At 47.1% G+C, this 26,934-nt stretch overlaps 1 protein-coding gene across 3 annotated transcripts in view; it reads right to left on the bottom strand.

The window, feature by feature from the left end:
- Window positions 1-6,799: 6,799 nt before the first annotated feature.
- Window positions 6,800-26,934, bottom strand: part of LOC106028944 (uncharacterized protein C3orf20-like) — a 32,234-nt gene continuing 12,099 nt past the window's right edge. Inside the window, exons 8-10 of one of the 3 annotated variants that reach the window (XM_023567674.2) lie at window positions 17,180-17,296; window positions 12,785-12,927; window positions 6,800-7,820 (exon numbers count right to left, since the gene is read on the bottom strand). In XM_023567674.2, coding sequence (XP_023423442.2) covers window positions 7,814-7,820; window positions 12,785-12,927; window positions 17,180-17,296 — 267 coding nt within the window. In that variant the 3' untranslated portion in view covers window positions 6,800-7,813. Of the gene's footprint in view, window positions 7,821-8,501; window positions 12,928-17,179; window positions 17,297-26,934 lie in introns of those variants that run through there. The other 2 variants (XM_063255330.1, XM_063255332.1) reach the window with 2 other exon arrangements.

Genomic DNA, 26,934 nt, shown 5'->3' on the forward strand with positions numbered 1-26,934 from the left:
CTGAATCAGCTCCAGTAACGCTGTCTGAGCCTGTTAAGCAGGCCCGTATAGTGAGTAGACATGATTGGAGCCCTAACGGGAAGACCTTCCCCTCATATTGTTCGGCTGCCTGGACTCGCTTGATGAGGCAGGTCCAAGTTTGAGAGTCCCAAAGACAGCTTGAAGCCAGGGATTAAAAGGGAGAAGTTTCCAATATTGGGAATGGGTTTATAAGAAATCTTACAATGTCTAGCCTGCAAGAGCAGTGAGAGCCCATTATGAGGGTGGGGGCCACTTACCAGATCCTGGGGGGTGCTCAGAGGCCCTGTTCGGGTGCCACGTGACGCTTTGGGGAGCGTCAAGGGGAACCTGGGCCTGTGGTGAGTGGCGATGGAGGAAGTCACTCTGGAGACCCGCCTGATGGTACAGATCTAATTTTATTGCGGCTGTGCTAGAGATTACATAGGATGGATGAGGCGGGGCAGGGGAGTGGTGAGGAATGGGCAGAGGGAGGCCGAGGGGTGAAGTCAGAGTGGGGCAGCATAGGCAGGGCGAATCACTTGGTCTGCCAAAGACATAGAAAGACTGAGTCTGCTCAGGCTTTCTCCTCTGTAATGGCTGTCAGCCAGACCTCTGGACCTCTAATCCTGACAAGTGCAATGATTAAAACATCTGGTTCAACACAAGTGTATCGCCATTTTCCATAGCTGCTTTCCTAGGAGGCAAATGGTGGTGAACAAAGGGGTGATTTTTGATAATATAGAGTAGGACAAATGGACCCAAAACAAAGAACCTTGTTGCCACAGGACACCTATGGACATTTGTGGGGTGTTAAGGACCAAGGCCTGGAGGGGCTGGTTAGGATCATAACTGGGCTTGTAAAAAGGCCTGATCTACAAGGTCAAGTAGTGTCCTGTGTGCTGCAGGGGACAGGACGTGTGGCGAGCCAGGGTCAGTGGCTCCCTCAAGTAAATCATATAAGGGGCAGAGTTCAGAAGAGGGTACTGGCTTGGCGGGTCTCATCCAATTAATGTTGCCGCATAGTTCTTGTAGTTCTGCTGGTATATAAGATGTTTTGTGAAGTAATTTAGGGGCCACTGGTGTGATGTTAGCACTTGTGTGATGTCTTAAAAAGGAGAAGGGCACACATAGCTGTACCTTTTCTTTTGCAATGTCAAGGCCTATCTTTTTAAGGTTCTTGTTAAGTTGTTTTACTCCCTGCTGTAATTCTTTTGGATTTTGATGTGAAATCAAAGTGCCATCCATATAATGAATAATGTGAAAGGTATCTCTGAGAGGCTGGACTGCATGATCAACAAACAGCTGGCATACTGTGGGGCTATGTATTATTCCTTGTGGGAGGACAATCCAATGGTATCTCTCACAAGGGGCACTGTGGTTGGTTTGGAGTATGGAAAAGCAAATTTTGGTTGGTCTTCAGAGTGTAGGAAGATGGAAAAAGCAGCAGTCCTTGATATCAATAATTGCAATGTGATGGGATTTTGGGATAGCTGTAGGGGAGGGGAGCCCTGGTTGAGTGGCTCCCCATCTTAATGATATGTTTGTTGACTTCTCTCAAGTCATGGAGGAGTCCAAGTTTGTTTTTGTCCTTTTTATGTATAACAGATATGGGTGTATTCCAGAGGCTGGTAGAAGGCACGATGTGCCCTTGTTGTAGTTGTCTTCATTATGTCCTTTAGAGCTATAAGTTTATGGGAAGACAAGGGCCACTGATCCACCCATACAGGCTGCTGTGTTTTCCATTGTAGCTGAATGTGTGGTGGGCAAGCCACTGGCTCAACGGCCTCTATGAGGGGGCGAGTTTTTCAGTGGTTAGGTGTACTCCTATTTGACTCAAAATATCTCTTCCCCATAGTACCTGGGGTAGATGCGAGAGGAGAAAGGGTTGGAAAAGCCCTCTGTTGTTTTCTTTATCTTTCCATTGTAATAGTTGGCTTATCTGTAATGCTGGTTCAAGGCCTGTAGTTCCTTGTACTACAGGGCCAGGATGGGTAGACCAAAAAGCTGGAGTATGGATCCTTTGGAAGGCAGGATAATTCTGCACCTGGATCCAAAAGTCCTGTAATTGAATGCCCTCAATGGTCAATATAAGTAAAGCCTTACTTTGCGTGACCAGAATAGTCCAAAGATCCTGCGAGTTATCTTTGTTGTTTATGGGGTCCCTCTTTTGTTGCTGGGCTGAGGGTTGCTCCGTTTGGAGTTTAAAGGGTTGCCTTCTCTATCAGTCTTAACACAGCAGTCTTTTGCCCAGTGATAACCACGTTTACATTTGGGGCACATTGTAGGGGGCTTGGGTTTAGTGCCCCCCTTTTTTGTGTATTGTTTAGCAAAATGTCCTGGTGATTTGCAATTAAAACATAAAGGTAAGGCCTCCTGGGAGGTTGCAAATGAGCAGCTAACGCAGCCGCCAGGGCGTGTGCTCCCTGGGCATTTACTTCACGACAGGCCAATATCCATCTATCTAATTCTTCATGTCTTATGGGGGCTATTAATGTTTGGCATATGGGAGCAGCTCCTCCAAAGATAAGTTCCTTAGCTAATGCTTTTGCCGCCCTCATGTGTTGGACTTTGCGTTTACAGGATTCCACTACTTGAGAGACAAAAGAGGCAAAGTCCTCGTTGGGACCCTGGAGGAGCTTGTTGGGGTGGGGAGTAGGCCCTACTTTGCAGCAGTTAAATGCCCTTGTGGCTGCTAGCCGAACTTGATCAAAATAGTGTGGGGGCCCCATAGCTTGGACCACAGGGGAGGAATATTGTCTGTCTCCTACCAAGCAGTCATAATCTAGGGGAACGTTAGCCTGTTGATTCCTTAAGGCTTGTTCACATTCATCCTTGTAGACAGCCAGCCAACCCAGGTGTTGGCCGCTGGTAAAGATAGCACGAGCTAACTGTTTCCAATCAGTGGGGGTATTAAGATCGAAACTAATGGTCTCTAGTAATTGTTGGGCAAAAGGGCCCTGCAAGCCCTCCTCTCTAACAGCCTCTCGCAAGCATTTGAGCATTGTGTGACCATGAGGGTACCATTGTAACGGTCACTGGAGGTTTTGGTTCAAATTAACAGGGAAGGTATCGGCCATTTCTTGTTGCCATAAATCCCAATTCCTTTTTGTGTGATCTCTAGTTTGGCGTAAGCCTTCATAGCATCCCCCCATTGTTGGGAAACCTGTTGGCGTCTTCGAGCTTGTTGGTAATATTGACACCAAGGGGACTGCTGTTCTACAGATTGACCACTGGGTGGCGGAGTCGGTGGTAATTTTTGTAGTTGGTCAGCAGGTGGCGCTGTAGGACAAGCTCCCTCAGGCTTTTGAAGCTGGAATACCTGTTCCTTTGTCTCAAAAGGGGAACAAAAGGCAGTTCCTCTCTGTGCCACTTTAGGCTTACTTTGCTGTTGTTTGAGCTCGTCCAGCGCGGGGTACAGACCCCTTGCCGGGGACTCATCTTTATCCTTTTCCTCATCAAAGGGATATTTTGGTTTAGTAGGGCTAGGCATTAAGGACAGCTCTTTTTCTAGCTGTTGGAATAGAGAGTCACGCTCCTTGGAGTCCGGAGCTCTCCCGGACCGCCCGAGCAGTCGGCCAGGAGCTGACCGTCTCCGGGACTTTTTCTTCGGGTAGGGCCGCCCCAGTAAGGCAGGCGCGGATGGTTAATAGCACAGGCTGGAGGCCCAAAGGGGATACACGGCCCTCATGTCGCTCTGCAGCTTCTACTCTTTACCAATCAAGTCCAGGTCTGAGGGTCCCAAAGGCTGGCGGTTTCTAGCCATGGTTACAGGGCAGCAACAGTTCCCTGTACTGGGCAAGCGCCCCGTAGGAGATCTTACATTGTCTAGCCTGCAAAAGGACGGCAAGAGCCCATGCCTGCGGGTGCTGCTCTTTGCTAAGCGCGGAGCCCATGATGTGGGCGGGGGCCACTTACCTCCCCGCGTTCCTGCGCAGAGTCCCGTGCAGACGCGCGGCGGGCCCCGAGAGGAAGGGCGCCGGGAGGAGAAAGCCAGAAGACTGCAAAGAGACAAGGCTGGTGGCGTAGGTCTGAGTGTGCTGGTGAAGGGGCGGGCACAGGGCAGTGAGGCGCCTGTGAGGGGCGTCACCTGGGCAGGCGGCGGCCTGCAGGGCGTGTCCACTCGGGGTGCCCAGGGACTTCCAGCCTGGAGCGCACTCTGCAGGCCGCCTCTGCTGAGCTGCTGGCCAGCCATGGCCGCGCACTCCCACAGCTCCATTTCACTCGGATTTAAAGAAAGCAGTTATGGAAAAATGTAATAATCTCTCAGTAACCTATACTCTTACAAGAAGATTTAGTTTAATAGTTTTTGTTCCTTTGTTATGTTTTGTTTCTATTCCAGTTTGGGGAAATATCTTCATATAGCGTGTCAGTTTTATTCACTATTCTCTGAGATGATTCTGAAATATTTCTAAGAAAATACTATCTCCTCTGTGAAAAATTCCTTGGCTAATTTTCTCTTACAATATCTTATGTCATTGGGGCTGGGGATTTAGCTCAGCGGCATAAGCGCCTGCCTTGTAAGCAGGCAGTCATGAGTTCGATCCCCAGTACCGATAAAAAAGAAAAAGACAAAAAAAAAGATTAAAAAAAAAATATCTTATGTCATTGTTTCTCAATTGTTTTAGTGGGGTACCTGTATCAGAATAAACTAAAGGTGTTCTTTTTTAAATGCAGATTTTAGGCTATAGTCTCTGTAATTCTTATGTTGGAATGATACCTAGCTAATGTTTATGCCATATAAAATCTAAAAATTGCCGTCTAGCACTTTGTTCTTGCCATAAACACCTAGGAAATAAATGTTACCCAACGGGCCAATGTAATGTAAGGAGGTGTTTGTCTTAGTTTTTTTCCTATGAATTTTTTTTTAACTGGAACTGTAACTCAGGACCTTGTACCTACCAGGCAGGTACTATGCCACTGAGCTACATTCCTGCCTTCTAAAGAATATTTTCTGTTTTCCTATCAGGTTCTAACTATTTTTAATAGCTACCATCCTACATCCAAAAGAAACCCTCTGGGAAACATTTTGTGGGAAAAACTGACAGTCATACTTTGCAAGTGTCACTGTTGTTTGGACAGTTTAATTCTTGTTAATTCTTGTTAAAAGTAGCATCTGGACAGCTTTCCAAACAGCCACTGCTACTCCAGTTTGTTTTTCAGGACCAGTCGAGTTCCCCAAGGAAGGCTGCATGGGAACTGCCATTTGGGTCACTGTGGGAGGTGGGACTTGTCCCTTTGTTGACCTATAGATATGCGAGGCAGGCAAGGAGCAAGCAGGCCCAGGATGCCTTTGCCAGCTTCCCTCAGCCTGCCGTCTCTTGCCAGCCTTTGATTTGCAATCCTCTGCGTATTTCCACAAGTCCTGTGTGCTATCACCTTCGTAGGTCAAGCCCTTGTTAGTACAAAAGTGCGGTAACTGGGTAACTGTGCTCACCGAGCTGAGTGTGGATGCGTTACTCACATTTGCACTCCCGATTTACTGGGAGAAGCAAGTCCAGAGAAAGACACCAGGACTTTCCCATAGAAGAGGAGGCTACAGTGTCAGCCTCAGACCCTGCATTCCAGCAGCTGACCTCATGTTGTAGGGAACACAAATTCTCTGAACTGCCAAATGATATTTTAGCCTTCTTCTCAGAAGTGATCAAAAAGGAAATAAAAAGCTGGACATGGTGGCATATGCCGGTAATCCCAGCACTCGGAAGGCTGAGGCAGGAGGATTGTGGCGAGTCTGAGACCAGGCTGTGCTCCAAAGTGAGAGCAAAGCTAGCCTGAAGTACATAGCAAGACCCTCTCTCAAAAAGAAAAAAAAAAAAAAAAAAGGAAATAAAACTTGTGAGGCTGAGAAGATCTGATTATAAATATGTCAAAGTGGTATAGCTCATCTAAATCATGGTGGAACTAAAAGAGGTATCAAGCTACAATTAAAGATTGATTGACTTTTCCAGTTGTATTTATGGAAATGTGCAGCTTGTGCTTAGATTGGAACATGATGATGCAAATATTTTAGGAGAGAAGATGCAGGAGAAAACACCCAGCCATTCACTCGTCCGTCATCATTCACAGGTGACTGACCTGAGTCAGCTGAGTCTCGGTAACTCAGGCGGATCCACTGAATCATCCCATTGCACAGCTTAACAGCTGGGTGTACTTGCTACTTGGTGACTGCTGCTTGAGTCGTACAATATGCTCTCCCTTTTCTTTGTCAACTTCGGGAGTGCCAGCCCCGTCCCAGGGTCGTAAATGCCTGGGTACCACCAAGCTGGCCTTGGCACTGTCACACGCCCCTGCCCATGTAAGTGCCCAGCACTGTGCTTTCTGAGCTATGTCTGTGTCTCACAATCTCTGTATCTTCCCTTATCATCAGCTGTTACTTGCCGCTGTCTTATGTGCCAGCCTCCTGCACTAGGTCCTTCATTTGCCGCTTCTGACCTGCTGCGGACTGAAACCCCAGACTGCCACGCTTGCTAGAATTGTGTCTAAAGGAAGAGTAAGTAATTGGAACAGGCTGAGGGCTTTCCCAGCAGTGAAATGCATGCACTGTGAGATGCCTGTGTGGCTGGCATTCTTTTGCTTGCCTTAAAAACATGCTAAAGATACTTGCTGGAATGTGTGACTGCCGTGTATTTGACTGACTAATCAGTTTTGATGCACTGATGACTCTCATGTATTCAACTGTAAAAGGAAATGCGATTGCTTTTATGTAAATCATTGTGTATATTGCAGGAGAGTGTTAAATATTTTGTTCTTGTTCATTCATGCTTAGTTCAACACATCAGTTTATGGGATTATTAATGTGACGTCAACTCTGCTCACCAAGCCTTATATTCTAAAGCTATTGGTTTGAATATACTGGTTTAAATGTGACTGATTTAGGAAGAACAGGCTGACCTGACTATGTGTGAGGGATACACAGGGTATCATCAGCAGTGATCGTCCCGGGTGACCGTTTTCTACTGAGCAAGAGCCGCTTTCAGCGTCAGCATTTTTTTTGGAATAACTTCAGAAGTCTTTACAAAAGCCATGTGCACTACCGTCGTCTTGAGGGATTATCAAAGGCACTTTAATATTTTATATCAAAATGACCATTATCAACAGTAGCGATTATACTCTGGCAGATAAACACCAAGAATCATTTCTCCCTGAACTAAACATCTGCATTGGCTGTGCCTGTTTGAGTTCTCAAGTTGTCATTGTGACTCCTCCCTAGATGTCCTGCTTACTCAAGTGTGCCTGTGATGGTAGCCTTTCTCCACTTTCCTTTCCTTTGGTGGTTTTTTTTTTTAAACAGGATCTCATTATGTAGCCCAGGTTGGCCTTGAATTTACACCAATCCTCCTGCCTCAGCCTCCTCAGTGCTGGAATTACAGGCATCTGCCACCGTCTCCACTGTCTTAAATGCACCTTCTGATCTGCTTTGGTTTTGAACAGCAGATGACAAAGCTAGTTAGAACTATGTGCAAACTAAGAGTAAACAGACACAGCGAGACCGGAAGTGGATTGTGCACAAAGAATGGGTTTTTATGACATGTTAGTCACTGCCTGTTAAGTTGGTGTCTTTAATCCAGTGAAGTCCCTGGACTCAGTGCTTGTTCTAAAAATGCAAGAGTTGTTGAATGGTGCAATGTCCATTTTTCATTCTTTCTCTGAAGTTAGTTCTCACTGTAATCTGTCGGCTGTGATTAAAACCAGTCCATTCAAGTTAGCATTTTCTAGAGTATTTTCTATTTGGATTGGAAAGCACATGTTGTTAAGATGTATTTGGCTGTTTTTTTCTTAAGACAAAGGTAGCTTAATTTCCAACATACAAAGTAGATTAAGTCCTGAAAAAGAAGATGACATTTAGTATTAATATCACAGAAATATGCAATTAAGATTGTAGACTCTAAGAAATTATACCAAAAAGAATTTATTCTTTGATATGGTCCTTCTTCAAGTAGTGTCTGTCTGTCATTTTTTTTTTTTTTTTGAGACAAGATCTTGCTGTGTAATTCACGTTGGCCTTGAGTTCACTATGTAGCCCAGGCTGACCTCAGTCTCACTCACAGTGATCCTCCTGCCTCAACCTCTTGAGTGCTAGAGTTACAGAGATGTGCCACCACATCCAACTAGTATCTTTCTTTTGATTCAGCTAAAGAAACTGTATGTTAAAAAGAAAACATGTTGGGGGCTGGAGATTTAGCTCAGCGGCATAAGCGCCTGCCTTGCAAGCAGGCAGTCATGAGTTCGATCCCTGGTACCGATAAAAAGGAAAAAGACAAAAAAAAAAAAAAAAAAAAAAAGAAAACATGTTAAAAGCTTATCAAAATTTGATTAAATTGAATGATTAAATTTCCCTTATCATTCTATATTTGGTGTGTATAAATTATCATTTAATATATGAAAGAAGCAGATGATTTTTTTTTTTCTTCTTTCACTTTGTTCTGATTTTTTTTTTTTTTTTTTTTTTTTGTCTTTTTCCTTTTTATCAGTACCGGGGATCGAACTCACGATTGCCTGCTTGCAAAGCAGGCGTTTATGCTGCTGAGCTAAATCCCCAGCTCCTTCTGTTTTGATTTTTGAGACAGGGCCTCGATATGCAGTTCAGGCTGGCCTTGAACTCACTATGTAACCTAGACTGGCCTTGAACTTGAGGTAATCCTCCTGCGTCAGTCTCCCAAGTGCTGGGATTACTAGCTTGTGTCACCAAGCCCTGCTAATTTTTCTCTCTTGAATGAAAAAATAAAACATGAAATTTGCATATGAATTTTGAATCTGCCTAAAAATAGATATCCTAGCATCAGGCAGTGTTTCCACCAATTTATCAGCTACAGACTGCTCCTGCCTCTGTCGCATACAGTGACTGGCAAATCGGCCTGTTTCTCTTATGTCCATGCCTCCTGGACTCAGCCTTCAGTTACAGTGGAAGCGAATTTGCATAGAGATATCATACAGTAGTGGATGATCCAGACCAGTTTGTTTTTGGTTTTTTGAGACAGGGTCTCACCATGTATTTCAGGACATCCCTGAACTCACTCTGTGGTCCAGGCTGAGCTCCAACTCACATTTAATTCTCCTGTCTCAGCCTCCTGGGTACTAAGATGCCAGGCATGCACCACCACGCCTGGCTCAGTTTCTTGAGGCTACCATTACAGAAGAAATAGTCATGAGGCTAAGCCTGGCTTGGTGGAACCAGGAGACAGCTTCTCTTGGATATAATCACGAGAGGAAAGTAATCCTACTCAAGGGTCATCGCTAGAAACCAAAAGTGGATGAGCTGATCCCAGGAGCACAGGTACATACACTCAGCAGGAGCCCAGAAGGTGCGCGTGGCTTCACTCGTCTCTTCCAGTGTGTGATCAGTTAAAATGCACATGCTTACCTTTAGCTGCTCTGCATGTTAATCTAGCTCAGCCTATCAACAAACTGGTTTTATCTGTACTTCCAAAATTCACTTGGCAACATGTTATTGTAATAGAATAGAATTCAAACTATAGATACTTCTAACTACATGCTCTTTAAAAATTAGTATAGATATGCTCGTAGAAATATTTCCTCTCAGATTTCTGTATTAAGAGTTTCTTAAAGTAGGGGATAATTCACTACTTTATGCTATGTCTCATTTTGCCAGATGTGGTGTACGCCTTAGCAAGGAGGCTGAGGCAGGAGGATTGCCATGAGTTCACGGCCAGCCTATATGACATAGTGAGATCCTGTCTAAAAAAAAAAAAAAATTCTTGTTTACGTTTATGTTTCCTGAGCTGAGCTTTACTAAAGCGTGTCTTCTCTGAATTTACCCTTTTGTGATATCCTAAACAATGACATATCCTTTGCTGTCCTTCCTGGCTAAATCATAAGGAAATGAACTGCATTTCCAGTCAAAGTGCGTCCTGCAACCTTCACACCGCTCTGTTCCCACTGCCCCTTGGCTGGCTCCTCCACAGCGGTCGTCCTGCCCCTGGGCAACCTGGAGCCGCATAGGGGTGCAGAGCCCAGAAGCCACCTGAGCTGCAGCGCTCCCAAGGAGTTTGGTTCTGTTTGGGTTTGTTCTAGGTATGGTCCCAGGGATCCCAGATCCAACCAGGCCCCTGGGCCTATCCTAGAACCAACCTAAGCCCGTGCATCACTCCTGACGCCCAGGAGCTCCCGGACGGACAGAAGACGCCGAGCAGACAGACTGCTGTCTCCTAGGGCTCCCGCTGCCCCAGCCTCCTCAGTCAGAGTGGCACCCCTACTGACTACAATCGTCTCCCAGCTGAGCTCCAGCACAGAAATTCTGCATGTTAAGTGCTTGTGATCAGGTGATAAAATAGATTAAAATGTGTTTTTAGCAGAAGCAACTTAGCCAGAAAGACAACGTCAAGCCCTGCCCCTAAAAACTCTTCCCCCAAATTGCAGGGCTTTGTTCTCTTACACACTTTGCACTCTAGGGCTCCCAGGGGCAAGGGATGCAAGGTCTCCTTCCCAGTTCCAAGCCTGGCTTCAGGCTCACTGAAGGTCCTGCTTTGCTGATGAAAACGAGCGGCCACGGAGCGAGGGCGGGTTGGGGCATTAACCTGTTGTGCCGCTGCGTCGCTTGCACGGAGGAGAAATGTGCCAAGCGCATTTTCCTTCTGCTGCTCTGGGTGGTAAAATACTCAAGTTCATCCTGGCCTCCTCCCAGGGCAGTGCTGCCGCCGCCACTGGTTTCTCTGGTAATTTAGAAGACAGGAGTTCTAAAAGAGCTCGAAAGGGAGCCTGAAAGTGGATACTCCAGGTGATGGTGAGGGTGCAGCAGCCGAGCAGGCTGGGGTCACAGCAGGTGAGTCAGGGTGAGTCAGGCCCCCCACAGGGTGGGAAGGCCAGGAGCCAGAGCCCCTGGGGCATGGCTCAGGCAGCAGTCACCTTTGCACAGTGCATCCCACTGCCCTGTATTTTTTGCTCAGTGTCTCACTACTTAGCTTTGGCTGGCCTGGAACCTGTGACAGTCCTCCCAAGAGCTGGGATTACAAGCATGCGCCCCATGTTCAGCCCGGCTGCAATCTGTTAACATGTTTAACTATGAACACAGAGCATGAGACTGTGCTATTTGAAAAGTTAGGCTTGTTTATAAAGTCTGCCTTTACTCGGGCATGGTGGCACATGCCTGTATTCCCAGCATTGGGGAGGCTGGGGCTGGAAGATCCCCATGAGTTCGATGTCAGCCTGGGCTACACAGTGAGACCCTACAAGGAAGGAAGGAAGGAAGGGAGGGAGGGAAGGAGAAAGGGAGGAAGAAAGGAGACACACACAGACAGACAGGTTGCCTTCAGGCCTGGGGTAGAGCACTCGCCTACTGTACACAAGTCCCTGGGTTTCATCCACATCACCATGAAAAAATTAGTACAATTATACACAAACACACACATATAGAGAACTTGAGAATATTCTTTCAAAGATGTTTTGTTTTTACTTTTTGATCACTTGTTTTTATATTAGAACTATATATTTCCTAACTGTACCTAAAGGCGTGAGGTTATAATCTAGGAATTGTAAAAGCACCATAAAAGTTACCATCTCGAGTATTTAAGTGTACAGTTTAAAAGTTTAAATATTCATGTTCGCATTGTAGTGAAATCTCTGCAGCTTTTTCACTGTGTCTCTCTGAAGCTCAGGACCAGCGGACACCCAGTCCTCTCTCCTGTCCCCAGGCCCGCAGCTGCCCTGCGCCTCTGGCATGTGCTTCCGTCCATCTCGCCGTCAGGTGTGGCAGGGTCCCCTGCTTTTCTGCAGGGATGCTCCGCCCAAGGGGTGTGTCCCTCAGTCTGCCCTCTCTTGGAAGCATCTGGGTGGCCCCTGCCTCTGAGGTCTTATCTGTGAGGATGTGATGTGCAGATACTTTTAAAAAAGCAGGACTGAATCATTGTCTCTGTATTTTATCACATCGATCTTTGGCCAGCTATTCTGGGAGATTACCAGGCCGCCAGCTGTGGGTTGTGTGTGGCTGTACTGTCTCACTGTCCCTTCTGGGCTAAGAAGTCATTAATAAAAGCTGCATTCCTCGGAGGTTTTGTGTGTGTTCCTTTCCCCCTGCTGCTTGCAATATGATTATCAGCAAAAAGGGAAACCCCTTTCCTCTTTCTCCTGGTTTTCCCATTATGGTCATTCTCATATTTGGGGCAGGGCTCCAGGGGTGTAGCAAACCTGGAACCCCAGCCCTCGGGAGGCCAGGCAGAGAAAGGTTGCTGTGAGTTTGAGGCCAGCCTGAGCTTCCTGGTGATACCCAGACTCAAAAATAAAAGCAAAACTGTGAAGAAAGATGGCAGCTGCCTGAACACCTTTCTGTCATCAGCCCAGCCTCTGCTCTCTCCTGTGCTCAGGTAACTTCTCGGTGTGAAACCTGTTAGGGCTTGCTCCGCACCCATCCTGCTGAAGAGAGTCTACAACAGGTCCTGGCCCAGGGGAGCGCCCCACAGAAAGCCCTGCGGCCACAGGAGGGTGCTCGGCCCAGCAGGTCCACTTCCGCCTGCCTCTTGCTCCTGGGAGCAGCTGGCACCCAGCAGAGCACCTGGACTAAGTCCTGGCCAAAGGGAAGGCCACCCCTTTGCAGAAAAGATCTGATGCTGGACGTAAATATCCAGAAGGGCACATTGCAAAACTTGGCCCTCAAGGACATTTTCTTACTACAGTGAAAGCTAGGTGCGGGGTGCAGCACTCGGGAGGCAGAAGGAGGAGGATCGCCGCAAGTTTGAGGTCAGCCTGGGCTACAGAGTGAGTCAAAAAACAAAACAAAACAGAAACAAGTGAGTAAAAGTAAAGAGAGAAGGCAGGCCATGTGCAGCGTCCATACCGAATTCTGAAGTCCCTTGGGAGGAAGTAGCCCATGAGGTAATCGTTTCTCGTCTTCATGATTTGCTTTTGAAGATCTCTAGCAGATGTACTGTAGCCATTGAAAATAAAGTTGGCAAATAGTAATTTGCCTCGGATGTACATCTGTAAAAAGTTAAAACATTTTCAGAATCTGATCATAAAGAGTAGTCCTATAAATTCAAAGAAAGGTATTTGGGTGGTACCCACAGGCAACGCTCACAGGTATGCACACCCAGTACTCATCCTGCGTAGCCCTGGGGCCCAATATGTTGTCTGAAAACAAGGAAACAGGCTTACTAGTTTGCTTACTAGCCAAGTGCTGGGAGGCTGAAGCAGGAGGATCTCTGTGGGTTCGAGACCAGCCTGGGCTCCATAAAAGTTCAAAACCAGCCTACGCTACATGCTGAGACCCTGTCTCAAAAAAGCAAAAAAAGTGTTCTCATTCAGCACAATCAATATCATAATTCTAAAGATACCGGCCTGTGTTCTTACTCATGATAAGCTGCCTGCACACATTTCACAGCTACGCTGGAGGAAACAAAACGGAACCTTTGACCTTGGAAACCAGAAGACTTGAATTCTAAAAGCACTTCTCCAAAAGTCAGATGACTTATTTAATCATACTGAGGCAGTTTCTTCTTTAATAAAAAAACATCAGTTAGGATTTGTGGGGGGTGTGGTGGTACCGACCTGAAATCCCAGCACTCTGGAAGGCTGGGGCAGGAGAATTTCAAGTTCAAGTCCAGCCTGGGCAAATCAGCAACTTAGTGAGACCCTGGCTCAAAGTACAGAGGGTTAGAGGTGTAGAGCTCAGTACAAAGACCCTGGGTTCAAGGCCCAGCAGTGCGAGCAGGGAGGGAGCGGGGTGTGTGCAGCAGGGGGCTCTGGAGGCATCTGGGGTACGAGGAGACAGACTGGGATGAAACAGCTGGCACTGGTGGCACTTGGGACTGGCGAGGACACAGCTAGCATCGTGGAATCCCTGAGCGGCCTCCCTGAGTTCCCCTTACTCTCTCTTCCTGTCTAGAAAGGCTGGGCAGGCTCAGGGTTTTCTCCATGAGAACAGGATTCTCCTGTTCACCTCCATTTCTGCAATGAGAGAACCTATTGCTTCTAACCCCACTGGCCCAGCCAGTGCAGGCTGAAAAGTTCTACATGGTTCCTTGACCTCAGTCCCGTCCCTTGGTGGCTTTATTCTTTTGCACCCGTACCCATTTATCTTGCTTGAATTTAGTATATAAAACTGGTACATTTTTAAAAACCTTGCCAGGTGTAATGTGCAGACTTGCAATCCCAGCACTCAGGAGGCTGAGGCAGGAGCATCTCAGTGAGTTCAAGGTCAGCCTAGACTGTCTAGCCAGATGCTGTCTCCAAGATGGATGGATGGATGGATGGATGGATGGATAGATCCTAACGGATTACTCCAAAATGGTGATGTAAAGATGAGGTCTAGCCAGTGTTCTCCTCACTCTAAATGTGAAATGTTTGTATAGTGGAAGAAAAATATAATTTTAAAAGCTGAAAGCTTGACAGGTATGATGGAGTGAGTGGGCCAGTAATCCCAGCCTCAGGAGGCTGAGGCAGGATTGCTCAAGTTTGAGGCCAGCCTGAGCTACAAAGTGAGCCTACAACAGCCTCCTGAGGGCCTTAATTGCTCCGCAAGACCCTGTCTCAAGGAAAAAAAAAATACAACAAAATGGAGAGTTGGGTGTGGTAGTGCACGCCTGGAATCTCAGCTACTGGGGAGGCTGAGGCAGGAGGACTGCAAGTGCAAGGCCACCCTGGGCAATTCAGCAGTCCCTGTCTCAAAGTGAGTCAGGGCTGTCGCTGGGTGGCTGTGAGGCCCTGGGTTCCAGCGGCTTGACAGTCTCACCTCAGAGGACACCTTCCTTCCACTCGGTATGTGACCAAGCTGTGACTTCCTGAGTGCCGGCACCGCGGGGTGATGGGCAGGGCTGCAGTGTTGTGGGTTTGAAAAATAACACGACCGTGACACCGAGCACCGTGAGACGGGAAACAGAAGCTTCCCTGACTCTGGTCAGATCCGGTATCAAAATCCTTTCTTTTTTTAAGACTCACTGCGTAGCACAGACTGGCCTTGAATCTGCAGCGATCCTCCTGCCCAGCCTCCGAGTTCTGGGACTCCAGGTGTGCACCACCATCCCCACTACATTTTTTTCTTGACGATGCGTTGAGTGAGATTCCGCTGAACTTCACGCATCCGAGTAGAGGCTGGAATGCGCCTCAGCGTGTGCTTAGCACTCAGGGTTCAATCCCTGGCACCCCAAAACAAAACAAAAACCCAAGCAGTCTAATCCAGAGGGTCCGTCTGAGCTTTTCAACAGCCAAGAGCCCCAGGTACTATTTTCACTATAGCCTTTATGCTTTGAAGTAGCTTTTTGTTTTTGGTTTTTGAGACAGGTTCTCACTACGCAACCCAGGCTAGCCTTGAACTCCTCGGCCTGCATCGGCCTGCGGAGTGGCAGAGATCATAGATGTGGCCACCACGCCTGGCTTCTGACCTGCTTTCTTACACTGAGAGTCCAGCCTGACTGAGGCTCACTCTGGGCAGCGCTTTGGGCTCAGGAAATGCAGGAGGTACCCTCAACAAGGCTCCTCCATCACTTTCAGGGAGTTGGAAAGAATGGAACAAAAACAGCCCCAGGCAACCCTGAGGGGCCCCTGAAGTGGGTCCTCCCTCCTGGGGAGGGGACCGGCCTGGTAGCCTCGGTCACTCCAGGTCACACAGAGTGGGAACTGCAGTCTGTGCTCGCCCCCACAGGTCTAGGGCAGTGCAGAGCTGTGAGCTGGCCAACTGTTCCTTCACTTTGGTTTTGTGTTTGAGACAGGCTCTTTAGACAAAGTCAGGGCAGGCATTACATGGGCCATCCTCCGGCCTCAGCCTCCCTCAAGCTGGGGTCACAGGTGCGTAGGCCACCCTGACTGCTCATTGATCCTCGGACACCTAAGAAGCTGGCCAGGTGGGCCCCCTGCGCCCCTGCCCCTCTCCCAGAGGTCAGTGCAGAGGGAACAGCCGGACACCAGAGTGCCATGCTGACCGGGCCCTGTAGGCCCTTAATGCCATGCTCCCAGTACTGGGACGGCCCCCTCCTCAGCTCTGCTCAGGAATCAAACTCCTCAGGGAGCCCCGACCATGGCTCTGTCCCCCAAACTAGGAGCTCCTGGGCAGCAGGGCCATCGCTTGCTGAGTGGCTAACTGATAGACCATGTCTTCACTCTCAATGCCATGTTGGTACAAAACAGTCAACAAACAGACACAGAACTACAAAACTGGAGGAGAGGAAAGACCATTCCAGTGCCTGTGATGTGCTGGGCACAGAAACAAACCTGACCACTATTTTTTTTTTTTTTTTTTTTGTCTTTTTTCTTTTTATCGGTACCAGGGATCGAACTCACGACTGCCTGCTTGCAAGGCAGGCACTTATGCCGCTGAGCTAAATCCCCAGCCCCTAACCTGACCACTATTGCCTCACTGGACTTTTTTTCCATTACTGGGGATTCAACCCAGATGCTGAGCTCCAGCCTCTGACCTTCTATTTTATTTTGTGACAGGATCTCACCTGCTTCATCCTGCCTCAGCCTCCCAAGCAGCAGGGACTACCGCCACGCACCTTCATGCCTGGCTCGTGAACATTTACAGCTATTTTGTAAGTTAGTTCGATTTCCCTCTTTTGTAAGGGAGCAAACAGGCTCAGAGAGGCTTAGTAACTCCCCGAGGTCACACAGCAAGTGAGCAGAACTGAGTGTGGATGTGGCTCCATTTGCAAAGTTCTTTCCCTGCCCCACCAAAGTGTCTTGCCAGAGGCTTAGGTCTCCCTGCGCTTTAACCACCCACAGCTACTCCCTAGTGCTAGGGATACATTTTTCTAAGGTAAGCACTAACTTTCAGTATTTACAGTTACCTCCAAACTGTAAAGTGGGTCATTTGTTACCTCAGCTTTAAGAGTATCCAATGTTTTGTTTGGTTGATGGGTTTTAGTTTTTTGGGGTTTTTTTTTTTTTTTTATGGTGTTGGTTTGGTTTGTTTTTTTTTTTTGAGACGGGGTCTCACTGTGTAGCCTGGCCTCAAACATGCAGTGATCCTTCTGCCTCAGCCTCCTGAGTGCTAGAATTTCAGGTATGTGCCAGCACCTGCGAAATCTGATCTCCAGCCTCCCTAGAGAAACAGTGACAGGAGCCCAGGAAGCCCAGCGGTCAGCCAGAGAATAGGCAGTGCCCTGCCACAGGCTGTGCTAGGCTAGAACCGCTCTGCGATGCCTGGTACCTGCTCCACTGCCAGGCCCGGTCTCAGGCCACACAGCGGCTAAGGCCTCATCCCGGTCCCGTCCCATCCCTTCCCCGGCAGACCTCATACCAGGAAAATCCCCGGGACAACGCTGTGCCTCCGAACCAGGAGCGGACAGTCACTGCCCATCAGCTTCGCCGCAGACGTGAGGTTGTATGTGAGCAGGCGGAAGGTGTCCAGGTGGCTCTGAAAGATAAAACGAGTCCTAAGTGTCTTTAAGGCCCGGCGAGCCAGGTGTTGGGTGCATGCCTGCACTCCCCGAAATCCGGAGACTGAGGCAGCATGATTGCAAGTTCTAGTCCAGCCTGGGCAATCTGGTGACCCTGTTTTCAAGATAATTAACTAATTAAAAAAATAATGCCACAGGATAAATCAGGGCTGGGGATTTAGCTCAGCAGCATAAGTGCCTGCCTTGCAAGCTCGCGGTCATGAGTTCAATCCCCAGTACCCATAAAAAAATAATAATAATGCCACAGGATAAATTATTTGCTCCATTCAGCAGTGTCCTAGAATGCAAAATTCTAACTGTGTCCCTACTGCATTAGAGATGCCATAGGAGCCTTGCCAATGACCTCCGTGTTGCCAAGGCTGTGACATTTTCATGTTTCTCCACAAAATGTATTTTTTTGTTTTTTTTGGGAGGGTCTCACTATGTAGTTCAGAGTGGCCGTGAACTCAGTTTGCAGCCCAAGGTGGTTTCAAACTCAAGGCAATGTCTCTGCCTCTGCCTCCTGACAAAACATATGCAGTCTTTGTTTTTTAAGATAAGGTTTTGCTTTGAATTCAGGCTGGCCTTTAAGTCACTGGATAGCCCTACTGTACAGTAATTTATACTAGGGCAAGAACCTTTGAAGCCCAGGTTGGCCACAAACTTGCGGTGACCTTCCTGACTCGGCCTTCCGAGGGATAGGATTACAGCTGTGTGCCACCACCCAGGCCTCCCGCAGGTTCTCTTCCGGATTGATGTGCTGAGGCCCCGCCCACTGCACCGCCGAGCGATGGGACTGTGCTCCAGATGCCTGGGATCATGTCTAGCCCGTGACAGGCTGCGCTCACGGGCGCACTGTGAAATTTTTGAAGCCAGGTGTTGGGAATAGTTTTCATTTCACCGCTTGGAGGTTTTCTTCTTCAATCAGACGTTGTGTTGTGAGGAAACTTAAGGGACTAGTGGACAAACCCGCCTCAGGACAGACACCCTGCCGGGTGGGGCTGCGCACCTGAAATCTTTCAGCGCGGCCCCTCGCGCGGGGCCCTGTACCTCCCCACACACTGCCTGAGCTCTCGCGAGACCTCAGCCCCGGCCACGCCCTCTGCCTCTCAGGGGGTGCACACTGCCATCCCTGCTACTAGGCCCCAGCCCCAGCAGGGGACATTGCTCGCCCCTCGCCGCCCACTGGGCAGCTTCTGCACGCAGAGCTGCACCACCCTGACCTTCAGGACGAGGCTGAAGCCAAAGAAACCTCCAGTCGCCATGCTGGTCGCCTTAGGCCGCGTTGGGTCAACTAGCACAGGGGACGCTGGAAGCCTCGGGCGCAGAGGCCCGGGACAGGGAGTCTCCAGAACCAAGTATGCAGCCCGGAAGTCTCTGGGCCGGAAGTCCACAGCCAATGTCTGCCAGTGGAGCGCACTTCCGTTGCTCTTACCCAGCTATGGGACAACTGATCGCCCTTTTGCCCAAGGACCGCCTCCGAGTCAGAAGCAAGTGGGCCAGCTGTCTGTCCTGTGGAGGATATCTAGACTACAGCAGGATCTCAAAACGGCCACTCCCTAAACACAGATGACCCCATGGAAAACTGGGCCAGTCACCAGGCGTAATGAAGCATGCTTCTAATTCCAGCACTCAGGAGGATTGTTGGGAGTTCGAGACCAGCCTGGCTACAAAGTGAGCTCAAGGCCAGCCTACACTATATATCGAGACCCTGTCTCAAAAAGACAGAAAGAAAGAAAAAAAAAAGAAAGAAAACTGGACAAATGAATGGAATGGACAGTTCATAAAAGAAGTAGATAAAAGAAGTACATGAAAAGTATATAGAGAAATACTCAACATCATTAGCTCTCGGAATCAAATCAAAACAACTGAGATTCCACCTCTCCTCAGTCAGAATGGCTGTCACTGTCAAAAGCACAAAAAATAATGAATAATTGGGGGCAGGGGCCTCCTACATTGTTGGTGGGAATGCAAACTAGTATGTCCACTATTGGAATCAACCTGGAGATTCTGAGAAAAAAAAAGAAAGGAAGAAATTCCATTCAAGCAGCTATATCCTTCATGGGCACATTCCCAAAAGAATTAATGACACTGCACTTTTGGGATACATAGCACTGTCAGTGTTGATAACAGCACGATTCATAATGGTTAAACTCTGGAAGCAGCCAAGATGCCTGTCAACAGATAAATGCCTAAGGGAAATATGGCACACAGATATGATGGAATATTACACAGTCATCAAGAGGAATAAAATCCTGCCCCCTGCAGAAAAATAGATGGCACTCAAAACCATCATGCTAAACAAAATAAGGCAGACTCAAAAAGCTTGACTATCATATGCTTTGTCTTATAAGAGAAACCTGAAATATAAATAAACTAATGACTACAGTAAGGAAGCAATGATAAACTAGAAGAAAGACTCCTGGGAACATGAAGAGGACCAAGGAGTAGAAAAGAGAGGAGAAGGGATTTAAAATGAGCAACAGCTGCATGTCCCAGTCTGGCAAAAGGACATTCTGTAACATATGCATGCAATTATTTAAAATAAGATAAAGAGCCGGGGATATAGCTCAGCATCGTAGTGTCTGCCTGGCAAGCACAAGGTCTTAAGTCTGATTACCAACACACACACACACACACACACACACACACACACACACACACACACACACACACACAAAGATAAAAAATAAAAAGAGCTGGATATAGCTCCATCCCAAAAGATTCCTGTGTTTGATCCCCTGCAACTGATCCCCCCTCAAAAAAAAAAAAAAAAAAAAAGGCATGAGTCCCAGAGGACCTGACCTGGACCTCAGCCCACCACTTCCTAGCTGTGTAATGTGACTCAGCTGCCCCATGTCTGTCACTGGCCTGTGTACAGTGGAATCACATCTAGTAACAGCTGGTTATGGTTCTTCTGAGGACTAAATGGTGCTCCATGCCAATGGTGGCCACTGTGTGATTAGTGCTTGTAAAGGTCTGCTCTCTTGATCCCCTTACCTTGCACTTCTGCTCAGTTCAGCAAGCATTTGCTGAACTTCTCAGGTGCCAAGCAAGTGTGTGGTTTCCATAAATAAGATTTTCCACCTGGGAACTGGCGATGTCAACTTGATCCAGGATTGCCTGGCGCCACCTAGTGGCACCAATGCTGCTGGCATTGCTGCATTTTGCCAGTTCATGATTTCCATCCAGATGGAGCAAAAGGACCCACAACAGCTCCAGGCATTTAGAGGTTGGAAAGCAGAGGCCAACACAGTCCACTCATATGTGAAAGTGTGCAGTTAACACTGTAGGGAGCAAGGCCACAGCAGGAAAACCAGCTAGAGAGGGTGGTGAGGAAACTGAGGGAGGCAACAAAGGCCTCAGTAAGTAGAGCAGTGGGACTAAGAAGGGATCAGGGAAAGAGATGCAAGAATAAAATCAATAATTATCACAGATCAGCACTTACAAGGCTGAGGCAGGAGAACTGCTTGCTGTGAGTTCTAGGCTACCCTGGGCTTGGTAGTAGGCTCAAGGCCAACTTGAACACATAGTGAGAACCTTTCTCAAAAAAAATTAGCATGAATACATTTACCAAGGTTGGCTGGTAGTAGCTGCTTGGAGTGCAACCAGAGAAAGGAGTTCAGGACCTGTCTAGGCTCAGATGGAAATAATAATGGATGAACAGTATCTGCTATAGACAGAATGGGAGATATTGGCACAGGATTGGCATTTACCATATCCAATCTCTGGCAGAATAAAAACGTTTCAGTGTGTCTCAGAAGCTACGTGTTGTGTGCTCTGGGAGGCTAGGCAGGAGGACTGCAAGTTCCAACCCAGCCTGGGCAATTTAGCCACTTAGGGAGATCCTGTCTCAAGATAAAATATACTAGGGCCAGGGATCTATAAGTGTCTGCCTGGCAAGTGCAAGGTTCTGAGTTCAATTCCTGGTCCCTCCAACCAAAAAAGATAAAATATATCAAAGGACTGAGTGTTGAGCACCAGGTTGTGGAACAGTTAGATCATGAGGGGATTTCTCATTTGGAAAAGTTCATTTTCATGCCTCTGAAAGCAAGATAAGACTGCAGCTGCAGGGGCTGACACTCCCTTTTGCAAAGCAATAAACTGCTAACCTTACAGATCAAACAGCTATCCTAATTAACAAGATTTACTGCCCAGAATGTCTTTGTTCTAACTTCTCAGGGCCTGCTCCGTTTCTCAGGCTTTTGCCCGAAATATGTCCTCCACTTCCTGCACATCTCCGCAAACGGTTGAGGATCCAATAAATACGGGCAACCCAGTGAAGTCCTTGTCTTAGCTCCAACAAAGTTCTGACTTCATGCGCCCCCCACAGGCCACATTTGCAGTGTCTTTATTTAATCCTTTCCTGTATGTATCTCTAAGACCTGGAACCTGATCCGCCTCCAGTAATTGGCACCCAAACATAAGGGTTGCTAATTTTACAAAACTTGGGAAGGGTAAGTTTTGCCTTGATTGGAGAAGTCACAGAGCCAGAAGGAGAACTTCGTGAGAAGTACAACAGAGACCTCTGTGAGGGGACAAGGAAGGAAAGGTAAAAGCGTTCACTGCCATGGATAGGCATTTGCTACCCAGGAATAAAACATGGGGGGAAACACATTATAACACTCAGGGGCTCACAGGTGAACACAACTCAGAAAAAATCCTAAGCAGGCACATAATAGAGGAAAAACAGTTTCCCCTGAGATCTCTTCAACTTGGAAATTAGCTCTATCAGTTTTAAATTCATGTGGAGCAGCTGGGCGTGGTGGCTCCCGCCTGTAATCCCAGCACTCGGGAGGCTGAGGTGGGAGGATTGTTGTGAGTTTGAGACCAGCCTGGGCTACACAGTGAGCTCAAGGCCAGCCTGAACTGCATAGTGAGATCCTGTCTCAAAAAAGACAAAAAACAAAAAAAAAAACAAAAAAAAAAACCATGTGGAGCTGGAAACTAACAGCTCCCAATTCAGGCACAGAGAATACAAAAATGCTCCCAGCATGGTTTTCTGTCCCCGAGGTAGAGCCTCTGCAGGAAGAGCTGAGGACCATGGCACCAGTCTTGTTTTTGTTTTTGTTTTTCAACCAATGCTGAGATGAGAAAATGGAACTTTGTGGTTTTGTTTTTTTTTTTTGTTTTGTTTTGTTTTATCGGTACTGAGGATCAAACTCATGACCGTGCACTTGCAAGGCAGGCGCTTATGCTGCTGAACTAAATCCCCAGCTCCATCAGTCTTTACAGAGCAATCAGCCATCTCCTCCAGAGGTGTCTGGGGAGGGGTGATTCCATCTGAGAGGCTGGGGAAGAGGGGGGAGCACTCACATAAATCTATCTAAATTCTTACAGATTTTAAAGAGAGCTTGGGACAGAGGAGAAGCTGTTTCTCCTGAGACCTTTCTAGCTTAGAGCCTGGTAAAAAACTGTTTCAGGTCAGTTAATTGCTAGTATCCAAAAGTTTCTGTCTTAGAACAAGAAGAGAGAGAAAAGTGTAAGAAAAAGAAAAAAAAAAAAAAAAACACTGACCCTGTCACCTCCAAAGGCACTGCAAACAGAAGCACACGATTGGGTCACTGGCTCTTGGGAAAGATAAAATCCATAAACTCCTTGGCCCAGATCTCCAAAATTTTTAGAGACAAGTATATGTGCTATTATTACCGAAGTTGTGAGTTTAAGTTGCTGAGAGAAATACAAACAACCCAAATGCCTGCCGTGTGGGAACATCACGACAATCATGGTGTGGGCACAAGCGACACCCCCGCTGCAAGAGGCAGCCAATCATCAGCCACTCATCAGCTCCCAGGGCCACCGCAAGCCAAGTATGTAAGAAAAAGGAGAGCCAGGTCGGTGGGTACTAGCCACTGGTGCACAGTGGGACCCACCGAATCCCCGGGACCCGTGAGCCTAGAGCTGGGCCAGGCAGGAGGAGCTGGTTCCAGCCTGGAGCACACCAGGGGGTGTGGGCTGGCAGGGACCCTATCCTATGCCAGAGCCCGGGTGGCTATGAGCCCACCTGCCTCCACAGCCCCAGGACCACACTGTCTAACATGCAGGGCCGGAACCCACTGGCATCCCTCCCAGTAGCCAATGTGGTCAGCACCCTGTCCTGCCACAGTGCCCTGGTACCTGTACGTGCATGCACAGTCACCATGCTTACTGTTACACCATCAAATGGGAACTGGACTGGCGGCCAGAGGCAGAACTCTGAGGGCATGATGACCTGTGCTTAGAACCCTAACAGCATAGGAGACAGCCACAAGTTCCCCATCCACAAGTGGCAGAAATTATCCATTAGCTTTGATTTTTATTTATTTATTGTTTTGGTACTGGGAATCAAACTCAGGACCTCACACTTGCCAGGCAGGTGCTGTGCCACTAAGCTAAATCCTCAGCCCCAATTGGCTTTCTAAAAATACAAATACGATTTACAATCATACCCTTCGGACAGGCACTGAGGCAACGGACAGGGGTGCACAGGGCCAGAAAAAGCCTCACAATCAGATGTGACTCTTGTAGAATTTTTTATTTAAGTGGTTACAAGAATGCAGCCAATGAAATCTATAATGATTAAAATCAGGCAAACACCTCTACCTAAAATTGTTAGTTTGTGACTGGAATAAATAATTTCTTTAGACACTTCTTTGCTATATTAAGTCCTACAGAGAAAGACCCCATGAACGCTGTTAAAGGAAAAGGTCTGAGTAAGTGAAAGATGTAAAGGCTGAGTCGAGGCCAGATGAAGGGAAAGGGCACAAAGGTGCCAACATTCTTAAGACAAAATAAAATACGAAAAGAAAACGTTAATTATAGGCAAAACTTTTATTCCTTTTAATTTTTATTATAAGAGATCTATTTAATTGACCTGCAAAAAGCTCTGATAGTCTGTTTATAATTAGAAACTTTAAAAATTGTAAAAAAGTTATTGTAATTCAATGTGGCCAAATATATCTGACTGTACTCTGATTTTATAAACAAACTGTCGTAAGTGTATTTGTTGGTCTGTCTGGCCAGTCTATAAATAGCATTTTTATTTGAGCTCAACAAATTTTTCTTCTTTTTAAGCTGGTTTGCAGATTTCATTAGAACTAAGGACATGCTTCCAACCCAGACTGCCAGCTGATCAAAAGGATGTTAAGATTGGTTTTATAGGGCCGGGGATTTCGCTCAGAGGCTTAAGGGCTTGCCTGGCAAGTGCAAGGTTGTGAGTTTGATCTCTGGTACCAAAAAAAAAAAAAATTGGTTTTATAAATGTGATGCATATTATTGTCTGGGTACAATAACACAAGTCTTTCATTGGTCAAAAATAAAATGTTAATTATTATAATCTGGTTTGTACAGGCCATAAAAAATTTGTCAAGATAATTACATAGAGATCCTTTAGCCTTGGCAAATCCCTTGATGAATCAAAAAGCAGAGAAGCTGCCTGGAAACATTTCTCCTGTTCTGGTCACTAAGGGGACCCCAATGGGAGCCTTAAGGGAGGCACACCCCAATAAACATTGCTAAATATATTGTTGTGATATGTTCACACTGATCATCATCAAAAGGCTAAGTTTTCTATGAAAAAAGCAATAAGTTTTCTTTAAAAGGTGCTCTTGGTAGCCAGGTATGGTGGCATATGCCTGTCACCCCAGCAATCGGGAAACTGAAGTAGGTATGTGAGACCACTCTTGGCTGCATAGCAAGTTCAAGGCCAGCCTGGACTACATAGTAGGATCCTGTCTCAAAAGAAAAAACAAATTAAATTAAATTAAATTAAATTAAATTAAAGGGCTGGAGATATAGCTCTGTGGCACAGCACCTGCCTGGCAAAGTGCAAGGTCATGAGTTTCAAAAAATAAAATAATGCTGTTGATACAAAACTAGATTAAGAAACAAAGGTTTTCATATAGCCAATTATTGCTAATTTCATGGTGTACTAAATACATTCATACCTTCCAGATGTACAGATTCTCTAAGATACAAAACTAGGATTGTTTATGGTGATAATCTTTTTCTTTTAGACTCAGCTATCTGCCTTTCTCATCTGTTACAGCTACTTGTGATAAGCGGTATGTGTCAAACTAGCATGAAAGCACTTGTCAAATAATAATTTTTTAAAGGCTTCTGTGGTGTACATGTTTTATATGTGTCACTATACTTAGGGATGCTTGGGCACTAAATAGTCCAGATCACGTCACAAACTTCTTTGATGGCATTCCATTAAAGGATCAAAAATCAGGTGAGAGTTTCTTTGTGTCATTTAGTGTGCCCTCTATTTCCTGCACCCCCCTGAACTCCTTTAAGGACCCCAAAAATTCTTTAACTACAGCTCCAAAATAGTTCTGATTTCCTGCAAAGGGTTCTCAACCATATTTGCACTGTCTTTATTGAATCCTTCTCCAAGTGCGCATCTCTAAGATCTGGAGCCCAATCTGCTGCCACAGCTGGAGACACAGCTCAGTGTGCAAACCCTGGATTCAATCCCCAGTGCCCTATACACTCAAAAAAATACCTGCTATGTGATTCCACAAAGACCAGAACAGACGGGAGATTAGTCAGTGGCACTAGCGGTTAGAGGACTGGTCACGTGAGAGTGTGGAGCTGGGCTGGTTACTAAGAAGGGGTCAGAGAGCCTTGTCTGGCCTGGAAATAGTGCACATCTTAGACTGGACAGTGATCACAAAGGTACGTGCATGTGTAAACATGACACCATACACCCGTTCCACATGGCTTTGCCCAGGTGGTGCTGCTTTAACAAAACACCTGATACTGGATAATGTCCCCAAAAAGAATGAGCTATGTACGGTGACACACACCTATAATCCTAGTACTCTAGGAAGCTGAGGCAGAAAGATCATGAGTCCAAGCATAGCCTAAGTAACTTCGTAATTAGTAAGACTCTGGCTTAAAAGAAAAAAATCAAAAAGGGCTGGGAGGTGCAGCTCAGCATGAAGACTCCGGGTTCAATCCCCAGCACAGCAGAAAAAAATGAAGAAAACCCCGCCATGTATCTGGCTCAGGGTTCTAGAGCTAGAGTGCCTGCTTGACACAGCACGGCACTGCATCCGTGACAGAGCACATGGGGTGGGGGGTGGGGCGGCGTGTGGGCAGCCTCACATCTGGTGGTCATTTCCCAGAGGGCTGATCGGTCATCCAGACCTGATCCACCCCAGGAGACCAGCGTTAATTTCTTTTAGGGGGCGGTGACCCCACAACCTAACCATCTCCCTCCTGACCATGAAGCATCTGCCCGCCTCCGTCCCTACACTCTGAGGACCCAGCTGCCCGCACGTGAACCGCACAGAACCCAGCAACACAATCAAGACTGCAAGCTGCATTCTGTGACTGTAGCACTGCCATTAAAAAGGGACCAAAGCCCTGCTGAGGTCCTCTGAACTGAAGAGGACATATACTAAGATGGAACACGCAAGGAGACTTCATTTCTTTCCTGTTTTTTGGTGCAAGGGTCTGGATCACTATGTAGTTCAGGCCAGCCTTGAACTGATTATGTAGCCCAGGCTGAGCTTGAACTCATGGCGATCCTCCTGCCTCAGCATCAAACCCACAGTGACCCTCTTGCCTCAGCTTCCCCAGTCCTGGGAGCGCACTTTCCCACAGCCTGCTGCCTGCGCGTACCACCAAC

The sequence above is a fragment of the Cavia porcellus genome, unplaced genomic scaffold, assembly GCF_034190915.1.
Source record: "Cavia porcellus strain 051 isolate PalLab524CR breed Dunkin Hartley unplaced genomic scaffold, mCavPor4.1 scaffold_8, whole genome shotgun sequence".
NCBI lineage: Eukaryota > Metazoa > Chordata > Mammalia > Rodentia > Caviidae > Cavia > Cavia porcellus.